This window comes from Stylophora pistillata, chromosome 14, assembly GCF_964205215.1.
Source record: "Stylophora pistillata chromosome 14, jaStyPist1.2, whole genome shotgun sequence".
Classification (NCBI taxonomy): Eukaryota; Metazoa; Cnidaria; class Anthozoa; order Scleractinia; family Pocilloporidae; genus Stylophora; species Stylophora pistillata.
Genome location: NC_142532.1, coordinates 16,746,480 through 16,757,378, shown reverse-complemented (window position 1 = coordinate 16,757,378; position 10,899 = coordinate 16,746,480). Strand labels below are relative to the sequence as shown.

The 10,899-nt window shown below is 39.7% G+C and overlaps 1 protein-coding gene and 1 long non-coding RNA gene across 2 annotated transcripts in view; one reads left to right on the top strand and one right to left on the bottom strand.

Moving 5' to 3' along the window:
* Window positions 1-1,284, top strand: part of LOC148716833 (uncharacterized) — an 8,768-nt gene extending 7,484 nt beyond the window's left edge. The window contains exon 3 of the long non-coding RNA XR_015995456.1: window positions 871-1,284. This is a non-coding gene — a long non-coding RNA (uncharacterized LOC148716833). The remainder of the gene's footprint in view (window positions 1-870) is intronic.
* Window positions 167-7,738, bottom strand: LOC148716832 (uncharacterized). The gene is made up of 5 exons (XM_088745351.1): window positions 7,305-7,738; window positions 6,274-6,657; window positions 5,285-5,620; window positions 1,303-1,737; window positions 167-1,044 (listed from the first exon to the last, which is right to left on the bottom strand). The coding sequence occupies exons 1-5, from the start codon at window positions 7,534-7,536 to the stop codon at window positions 809-811; spliced, it is 1,623 nt and encodes a 540-aa protein (XP_088601477.1). The 5' UTR covers window positions 7,537-7,738; the 3' UTR covers window positions 167-808.
* Window positions 7,739-10,899: the final 3,161 nt, after the last annotated feature.

Genomic DNA, 10,899 nt, shown 5'->3' with positions numbered 1-10,899 from the left:
CAGAGTCAAATGTCAATCATACTGAAAGAAAATCTTTGGTTAGACGGCAACACCGAGTTTATTAACAAAACAAAACTAAAACCGGAAATCTTTCTGTGTTCGCAAGCTCCAAATTCATCCAATTTTTACCGTTATGATACAGATTATGACCCATTTCTATAGCATCTACGAAAATATCTAAGTTGTAATGTGTCAGCACTCTGTTTCTCCCTGAACAAAGCATCAATTCAGTTGACATTTCGTATGTCGAAACTGCGATAACTCGAAATTTCCTTTCAGTCGAGGTTAGTTTCAAACCCTTCAGCTTATTTTCCCATTACGTACTAGCTTTACCCTCAATGATTTATAATTACAGCGCAACGTTGTGTTATTTTCGGACCTGCTGTTTCTGGTGCGGAAGTTGTTTCCAATTGTCGCTGAATAACAACCGGAAACCTGTTTGTGGTTGCTGGCTACTCGTAAAGCTGCGAAAAAAGTTTAGCCGTTAAGCGTAAATATTGAAAATCATCAACCGCTGGTCGTAAGAAAATTTACCATAACAATTTCACCTACTGATCTACAATGTATCATTTTGAAAGCGTCAAAATCTCGGAATGTTAACCTTCTTTCTATTACGTTACGGTTAATCAAATGTCAAAAACTGATTCAAAATGTTTTGAAAAGTTAGTGAATCATTGTTTTGTTCTAAAACACATTTGCTCGCTGGCTTTTACCATTAGAGTCAAACAACGAGGTAGTTTCAAGCTGTTGTTGGGTTGATGAAAAGAAATTCTCTGTTTTTCTGCTTTGGCCGCGACACTATCTCTGGTCAATTGTTCAAAGCCTCAGAACCATCCACATCTTCTGTATCTTCAATCTCCCTCAAAATAGGTTGACATGAGAAAGACTCTGGATCGTGACTGTGTCTAAAGGAAGAAAACCAAGGACAGCGCCTCTTCTTTGCAATAAAAATTAACAAAAGAAGAGCCAAGACTGTGAAAAGAATTACACCAGTTGCTGAGCCTACGACAACTAGGGTGACATCTGATGATGTGGCGGCCGACACTGATTAAAAGAAAAGAAAAGAAAATGAATTATTCAAATTTAAGTTTAGGTCAAGAAATAAAAATGAAATCAAAAGTTCAAAAACCCAAACCCGCTGAATGCGTTAAAAGCCAACAAGATGACTTCTATCGTCGAGGTTTCTTTCAGTTTTTCAACTGAAAGCTTGAGGAGGTTGCAGACCTTTTTTCAAAACCTACTCGTAAAAAGAATTAAGTAGAAATAAAACTTCTCTTTAACATTGATTTGTGAAGGAAGTACCTTTACGTGTATCAATTGGATCTTCCAGCAGACAGTCAGTTTTATTAACAATTGGTTGATCGCGGCCTATAGGATACTTTGATGAATTGGTGAAGAAATTAGGACATGGTTTACAGGCCTCTTCAGATGTCTGGCCAATGTTTGGCTGGTATGTTCCTTGAGGACATTGAATGCGACCACTTCCTCCTGGAGGGCAATAAAAACCGGCTGTACATTGTTTACAGACATATTTAGATGTCTGGTTAATGTTTGGCTGGTATGTCCCCATTGGACATCGAACGGGACCAGTTGCCTTTGGAGGGCAATAAAAACCGGCTGGACACGGTTTACAGGCCTGTTCAGATTTCTGGCTAACGTTTGGCTGGTATGTTCCTTGAGGACATTGAATGCGACCACTTCCTCCTGGAGGGCAATAAAAACCAGCTGGACATGGTCCTACAATATAATTCAAAACAACAGTTATCGTTAGCTTGTAAGTTTTGTTTTTCCAATGTACACCATACAAGTAATTTACAAATCCCAAAGAAGGGAGTTCCCCTAAGATACCCTTGGGAAAATAAAACATACAAGCTAAAAAAAGTATATCTAGATGGCTCTGATAGGCCTGTCCAGGAGGGCAGTAAAAACCGGTTGTACATTGTAGACAGGCATGTTTTGATTTCTGGTTAATGTTTGGCTGGTATGTTCCTATTGGATATGGAATAGGACCAGTTGCCTCTGAAGGGCAATAAAAACCGGCTGGACATGGTTTACAGGCCTGTTCAGATGTCTGACTAATGTTTGGCTGGTATGTTCTTGGAGGACATTGAATACGACCAGGCCTTCCTGGAAGACAATAAAAACTGGCTGGACATGGTCCTGCAACATAATTCAAAACATCAGATATCTCAAGCTCATATCTTTTGAACTCCCAAAGTATACGCATATGTAGGTAACGTGATGATACTCAGGACAATTATCCATGCATATGTTTGCATAGTTTTCAAAAAAAGGAAGGAATTCCCTTGAGATCTCCTTTTGGAAATTTTGGCACGGCTCTGAACAAACCCTTTTCAGTAGTCACTGGAAATATGACAAAAAGATAAAATAAAAAGTGTACCTAAGAATTCAAGGAGAAGGAAACTAATTCATGCTGTTCCTTAACCACCTGCTTAACCACAGCATTTCATGAATACCTCCTTAGCTAAGGACAAGGCGTTGTGAGTTTGATGAGTCTATTTATTTCTATCACTTATTAAAATTCATTGATAACCGGATACCCAGATTTCCTTTGAAGATTGTCGCTTGCACTGTTTTTCTTTTTCTTACAATCTTATCCAAAACAGCTGTATATCATTGATAAAAACGTTTTTCTCATTTAACTCTGGACCATAAAGTAGTAAGTAGTATAAAATTAGTTGTGAAAATATTCACAATTTCCCTTATGTCCTCCAGACACAGCTTCGGAAATTGGCAATTCTCACTGCAAATATTTTTTCTCTACTCACCACTATGACCAAATGATTACTGAAACGTAATTTTCATATCCGAGATTTTTGCAATATAACAGAGTTTGAACGTTATTTGCAAACGCTGTGTACTTTTTTTGGGCCAACGCATAGCGGAAAGTACATTTTTAACAAATCGAAGTTGACCGGCTAAGATCAAAATTGGCGGCCATCTTGGCGCGCAAAACAGCCCTGTGACGTCACTGGTTGTGTACTTCTGTGAAAGAAGGGTAAAAGCATGGAGTGTGGCTTGCATGTTGGGAAGCCGCAAAAGAGGGTTTCGGGCAAAATGCCATCCTCGTCTTCTTCATCGGCAGCCATATCGGCATCTTGGCTATATGCGAGAGGTTCGCCTGGATAGGGAGCAAAATTCCTGACTGATACCGAGAACGAATCTCTACCAGTTTATTTAGTTAATCGGCAACTGACGAGATCCACAAGATTAGGATCGAAACCGCGGTCTTGCCTGACCATCTACAGAAAATTTCGAAAGACATTATAACGGCAGATGGGCTACTAAACGCCCCGGGCCAAAGCAATGCCATTCAGAGAATGAAGAAAACATGGAAGCCTCATACGACACCGCCACTGAAGATGATCTACTCGGCAAGTCTGAGGATAACGAAAAAATCCCTCTGTACCAAATGCTAAGCAGAACATGCCCAGAATCCCTACAATATAGGGCGAGGGCCAAAATAAGAGCAGACGAGGATTTCAAAAATGAGATAAAGCAAATCCTTAACAACGCGGAGCAAGAAACAGTAAAGGCGATCATGTACTTCTATGAACGTGAAATCGGTCGTTTTAATACCGAAATAAAGAAAAGAAAACGAGCCAAAACGGCTGGAACACTGAACACGAAGAACTGTAGTACGATCGAATCAGCGAGCGTGGCGCAAGCTGAAAGCAATCAAGACAACTTAACGATCGAGACAGTCAAAAAAATAGCTGTACATCTACAAAGGCGAACGATTCGAAAAAGACGCAATCCCTGATGTGCGTACTCAGTGCCACACAAAAAGCAAATTCTCATGAAAAACTGGCATTTGATAGAAACACAACCACTACTGAGCGAACTATACAAAAATCCGCCGCTCGTATCTTACAAAAGAGGGCGGTCGCTCAAAGACATACTCGTGAGGCTAAACTTTGAATAGGCTACTCTAAACACACGCTGGGGAGTCGTGTAGGCCTGTCAACCCCATTTTACGGCACCATCTTCCTCTTCGCTACTGGAGACAACTTCGCTTCGTTCAGAAGAAGATTCACTTGACAAAACTTCAATATCTGCCATCTCCTTCGCCCACGAATACAAACAAACAGTGAGTGAAATAAACCACGCTATTGGAGTGAACACAACCAGTGACGTCATCAATCCATTTCGCTCGGTATCAGAGCCCGACATGGTTTTGTGTAAAATTTTTGATTTGAACGGTTAAAAAAGATATCTTTCGCCTCTTTTTGGCCAAAGCAAATTATCTCATGATGATCACCATATTCAAAACTACAGGTTAGAACAAAAATTTCAGATACGAAAATTTCGTTTCAGTAGCACTTTAATTGAAGTACCAAAACCATGCAAAATTGTGAATTTAGAACAGAGGAAAACTGGATCTGAAGTAATTCCGAGCATGAGTCATGAAGATCATGACATTTTGAAACCGAGCAGGAAGAGAGCAAAAACAAATTGAAAAAAATTCAAGACAGCTATTTTCTGAAAACTCCAAATGATTTAGTCAGATCATGATACTGATATAATCCAGGCGAACAAGTGTTCCAGAAGGTGAAAACCCTGACCCCTATTCTTTAGCCTACCCAAAATGGCCCGAATCATCCTAAAAATTCCTATTTTGAATGCGTTCCGGTTTCAAAGAACTTACATTTCACGTGCCTTCGTTGTTTACATGCACTACTTTTTAGTCAAAAGTCACAAATTGACTTCGATTTGGCGCGGGAAATAGCAATAAATCGTTTCCGTAGTTTATTTAGTTTCATCGCCGTATATTATTTGTCCACTTCAATGATATAGCAAAGCGCTTCTGCTTCGAGCTTCAAATCATTCACGTTTGTAAACACGTTAGCTCTTACTTAGAGTGATAGCAACGAGTCAAGTTGTACAGCATGCCGTGTTGTTGTGCTGGCTGTAAACTACATGTACCACTGAATCTATAGATGGCTTCTTGTGAAGAATTCAGTTCTGATGTGCATGGTTGATGTCTGGGTCAATCTCTATCCTAAAGAACGAAACAGTGAATGTTATTGATTTCTCGCCTTACTTCATGATCAATACTGATCGAGGGAAGCGTTTTCACGAACAACAACTTTAAATGTTTAGAATAATCGGCTAACATTCGTAGTAAGTGCTGTGGCTGGCGAAATACAAAGACGCAAAGGGTTGGTCCATTGGGTAGTCCATCAAGTCAGTGTTTTTAACAGAGTAGATGTTTACTGTATACACATAATATTAAATAAACGTAAGAGAGTAGTTTGCTTACCAACTTTAAGAAAAAATGTTTTACTTGATTTCTGGTTATCATCTTGAAAAGCTTTACATGTGTAGTTTCCAGCATCTTCCATTGTGACGTTCTTAACTTCCAGTTTAGTAAGTAAGGTTAAGGAGTTAGCTTTATCTTTTTTTGGTACATGTATATAATGATATTCATACTTCAGTTCTTCATCATCCTCATTTATCTGTTTACTATTCTTCGAAAACTTTCCGTTAGCCTCACGAGGGCTTTGGATTTTACAAGTAATGTTGACTGTGGTTCCAATGTAGGCTGTGTTCCAACGTTCAAGTTTTGCATACTCTATCACTGGAGGACCGTGTCTCACTAAAAATTAGAACAGAAGACTCTTTAGGAATCAAATGCTAAACTTTTCCTCGAACTGAAAGCCAAGTTTAAGTATTACCGATAATGATAGAATGCACTTCCAGTCCACTGAGTCAGCACCAACAGAAACTTTTTGCAAGCTACTGTTTTCATTTCTCCGCTATTTTCATTTACCACCTTTTTCTTTCACGGCTCGTAATGAGCAAAAGCTTAATAACCATATACGAGAGCCAATTCGAAGTTCTCTACTCAATCTCATTTTGCTTAATACTTCAACAAAAATAACACTGCCCTACAGTGCCTGCTCGGTCTGTACTATAATTTAAGAATAATTGTTTTTCCCTATAACTTAGGGCATACTGGCAGCTACCTGTATATCAGTTTGGCCACTTAAAAATCTGGGCCCAGTTGTATAAAGGGCGGAAAGCGCTCTACAACGGATAAATCACTATGCAGCGGATAAGTAATAACAAAACGTACTACGCTATCTATCGGATAGGGATTTATCCAGCCTTCGAACAACTAGGACCTGAGCAGGGGATCAGGTTTTCTCCAGAAGTTACAGTACAGACCTCAGGCGTGGTTAATTAGTACAGTAGAGACTTCAGGCGTGGTTACTTAGCACAGTACAGACCTCAGGCGTGGTTACTTACGCTTCACAATCAAGGTAGCTGTCGCTGATACATTTTGCCCCTTCTCATTTGTCACGAAACATGTGTAGTTACCTGCGTCGCTTTTTGAAATTACTTTGATTTCCAAAGTTTGGTTGCAAGGTGCAAATGAATATTTCCAATCTTTCAATTTAGAATCGAGTGGTTTGCCATTAAACAGCCAAATTATATTTGCTGGTAAATTTGAATAGGCTTTGCATTCAAATGTGAAACAGTCATCATCCACATAAGCCGTGTTGTTAGATTCACTATCCATGGAAACTTTTACAGGGTCTCCTGTGGCTGAGGAATGGTTGGATGCTGATATCATTCCATTTCTACAATTTCCAGTAGTGTCGCGTCTGTGTCGCTTTGATAAAAAGTAACCTAAATAAGAAAATATTTCAATTATTCGATCGTCAGTAAGTGAATTACCCTGGAGGCATGAACGTGAGATGAGTCGGTTTATCATCTACAGCTACTCTAGTTTCACGTGCAAAACTATAAATATCCTTCAATGAACAGGAATGAAATCGATAAATGAAGACCAGAAAAAAAAAAAAATTTAAACAAAACGGGGTATTAGGTATGTCATCCATCCAAGTAGTAACTCCAGCCAATAGGGCTTGACTTTAGTAAGAGGCGACATTCATGTAACGTGTCCTCCACAGACATCTCACGCAAAGTGTAGTTTAATTAAGTAAATACCCACAGGTCATCCAAACTGTTCAAGGAATCCTTCTCTGTTACATTGAAAACAACATTCGTATACTTTTCTCACGTGGACTTTGTTTGTATGGGTCACCAAGAGAGTCTGAAATGTCATGACGTTATAAGTGGTCAACGCCACCGCTACGTTGTTGTTAAAATCTGAGAGGTCAAATAAAGCGTTGTCACAGCGCTGTCAAAAGCTAATTGGATCCAAACCATAAGTGCCAAGATTAAAATAGTGATAACACTTTAAGGAAGACAAATAACAGTTGTGAGGATTTAAGTTGTTACATAAAATCTGCTATAATTTGTTAGAAACTCACCTTTCCCACACTCTTCTGCGTAAGCTTTCCCTCGGCAAACAGCAATCTTTAGATCCTTATGATCACTACACGTTCTCACAAGGACATGGCCACTCACTCCATGCTTGTCCTTGCAAGGACAAAGTACCCTGTGTGGACGGCATTCCGATCTTTGTTCCCGTTCCTCCAAAACAGTCGAGGTAAATCCCACCCCGCAAAGGACACAAACTAATAGAAGTTCCCTGGCAAACATTAATGATTAAACTTGCCTGGATATTTCAAAAACTTCTCGCTTCGCGATTCCCTGCTGCTCGAACTTCGAATAGATTTGAGGCTATTAACTGAGGAATCTAAGTTAATCCCAGAATACAGCACGATACTCTTCTTGTATGCGGATGTGGCGAAAGTGGTAGTTCCCTCATCCGGCCCAAAGTGGAGGTTTGCCAGCAACATTTTTCCTCTCCTATTAAAGGTCAATGTCCTAGAACAAAATCTTTGTTTTTACAAGAATGACGCAGATGATCAACAGGGATGCAGAACTGATGATAAATGGAAGAAGTTTACAAATATTTGTTTATAGGGCGTTATTTTTCTCGCGGAACTCTTTTAAACCATTACACGTCAGTATGCATATTCTCCATACTGTTCTTTATAAGTTTCCTATAGTACTTACAGGGAGAATTTGTCAGGCGGTCAAGAGCCTTTGAAGCAGGTGACTATTTCCTTTATTCATGACATTGACGTTTGATTTCAGGGGGGTACTGTCGGGAGAAATTAGATGCTAGTCGCTCTAAGGGGTTAACTGGTTAAGACAATTATTTTTCTTACTCGTACGATTTCTTATCAGATCTGTGTCTGTTTTTCTGATTTAACAAGTCGATTCACTGATGCCTTTAAAAGCAGGAAAGAGCAGTTCAATTGGCGTTGGATGACGTTTCAGTCTTGCAAGTCACGTTCTTTCTTGACTCCCTGGGCTGACCGGCTAAGCGAGAAAACCCCGCTTAGGGAGAGAGCGCATTGTGTGATGAGATCAAATGAGACTAGCTGTAATTGACCTCTCAGCTAACAATGATTTGATATGAATACCACTATACACTTTCTTTCACGCAGGCGGAGAATCGAGGAGAACTTCTGTTCCTTTCCGACAGAGCTGAATAACGTATACGCATGCGTTAATTTTTGCCGCGGAAACACGGATTTTGAGTCGTTCGCGACCGGTTCGTATGATTGATTTCTTATTCTGTTGCTTGGAGGCGTCGTTGTCCTTGCCGCATTTCTTTTACAGAACAACCTCAACAACTTGGTACACCCCCTAAAAATTTTCAAAAATTAATTTTCTCCTTGAAACCTCTGCCAGGAAAATGCCTTTGACGAAAACAGAGTTCCTCGGTTTTAAAAGTCAGCCCTTATTATTTTCCACTAATTCCGCTAAATTTTAGACCAAGGACACTAGAGCTCGCGTTGTTGACCGCATACCCTCTGACGTGGCTTTTCATTATTCAGCTCTGTCTTCCTTTCCTTACTTTTTCAGGCGCTTTTAGAAAAATAGGCAAGACCATAACAACGAAGCAAGACAGGAAGACGCAAAACCTTTACGCGATTTTCACGTTGTGCGCAAAAAAAAAGCGTGTATTAAGCGCTTATCAACCTGTTTGCAGATTGGTCAAGTCCATTCTCCCAACACTTTTGTGTTCTGAAAAGCAATTATTTTAAAGTTTTCGGCGTTTTCTTCCATCAACGAAAATTCTACCCAAACTATGGTCATCTTCGTCAACATTTCGTTTCTCTTCGTCCCTCTTTCCGTGAAAGGTGATCAGTCGCAAACTGATTGACCGAGGGAGCCGAAAATTCCGGAGATGCTTTGAAATTACTAAAAACGCGGGAAAAACGCAGAAAAAACGCGAGTAATAGGGTCGCGATTGATTTCAGTTTCAAATTGTTGTTTTTTTAAACAAACAAATATCGAGAATGCGCCGACAGTTGCAAAATTTCGTAATTCGTTTTTTTTTTCTAAAGGACCCTCTTCATGAACCTTTTCCGAAAATGATATCAAAAAGTTCTATCGCGCTTTTTTTTCTCCGAAAAATCGAAAAGTTCGAAATACGGCTAAATGGCCGTTGTCCCTCCCGTAAGGCAATGAAAAATTATGCAACTTTGGCAATTTCGTACGCTACAACGCGATGCGATTCCGCTTTTAAATTTTGTGTACTAACAGATGGTCCTTTCATATCTTAGAAAATATTATTTTCTTGTTATTTTGTTAAGTTTAAGTCTGAATAGTAACCCGTTGAAATAAAGTACTTCGCGTCTCTTTCGCGGAGCTAGGTGAAATAAAGGTCAACTTCAATGGCCTATGAACAGGTCTGCCATTTATACCTACAAATCATAATGTACATCATCGTAAAGCTTTATCCTTGTATTTTAATTCCTCCAGTTCTCTATCTTGGCCCGCTATAAGCGGCACTTCCAGGTTTAAGAGAGTTTGGGCTATTTTCTCGAAAATGCAATGCGAACCGCTGAACATCCGTCACGACCCATTTGAAGGCCTTTTTAAAGGCCTTTTTAAAAAAAGGTCTTGTATGATATATTTACAAATCAAAATATATATTTTATTTAAGCTTTATCCTTGTAGTTTAAGCCCTCTTAGTTTCTTTCTTGGCCCGCCATAGACCCCATAGGCGGCGCGTCCAGCTTGAAAAGAGTTTGGGCTAAAATGACAAAAAATGTAATGCGCTCCGTTGAACGGCTGTCACGCAAGACGTTATGTATTTGGTACATTCCTGGCCAAGTTGAAAGATTGGCCATGACCTCTTGCGTGACAGTCGTTCAACGGATAGCATTAGGGAGCTTAAGCAACCACGACGAAAGGGACGACGACGACGTCAAGTAATCGCGGAGGGTCTGCAACGAGGACGTCGTTTTTAGCGGGAAAATGAAACTTAAGCAGTGAATTTGCTCAAGGACGACGACGTCTGAAATTATTGTTTATTCTCGCTTCGTCAGTTTACGAAATGACATCGTTCAGAGACCTCCAAAACCTTCCTCTCGGTCATGGATCAAAATTTTCACCTTTATCGAAAGTTCGAGAGTACGTTATTCAATTCTTGAACATCAAAAGTCCAAGGAATTATTAAGCTTTAGCTTTATTTACAATAATTTACGCATGATAAAAGTTAAAAATATAAATTTTACGGAAGTTATTCGAGATTAAAATTCAGTTCTAAGTGTTGCTGGTATAAACAAACCTATTTTGCCCAAGGCTTGGCTGATTTTCAACGTGCTTTAGCCTGATATGTTCTACCTTTGATGCTCCTTCCTTTGGCGAGCAAACGACTCAAGTCTGTCAATTTTAATCAATGCTAGCTAGCGATCGGCACAGATCAGTCGTCGCGCTTCAAACAAGAATACTATTTTTTCCCGCGTGATTTTGTCGGAATAATTTTTATCGCTGTAAATCTAGATCTTTATCAAACATTTCGAAAATAGATTCGCAAAACCTGAGAGGTATTCACGCACGCTCATGTTGACACACCCATCTAAAGAATTCTTTGCTGTTTAAGGGCCTGATTACATGAGCCGGGCTGATTTCTTTTGTTTTGGTGTTCGCCAAAGCGTG

Excerpts from the sequence above, each read along its gene's own strand:
- LOC148716832 (XM_088745351.1), bottom strand. The coding sequence starts at position 7,536 with ATGTTTGCCAGGGAACTTCTATTAGTTTGTGTCCTTTGCGGGGTGGGA. Across the intron at positions 5,621-6,273 it reads AGCTACCTTGATTGTGAAGC|TGAGACACGGTCCTCCAGTG; the intron begins GTAAGTAACCAC and ends TCTAATTTTTAG. Across the intron at positions 1,738-5,284 it reads AACATTTTTTCTTAAAGTTG|GACCATGTCCAGCTGGTTTT; the intron begins GTAAGCAAACTA and ends ATTATATTGTAG.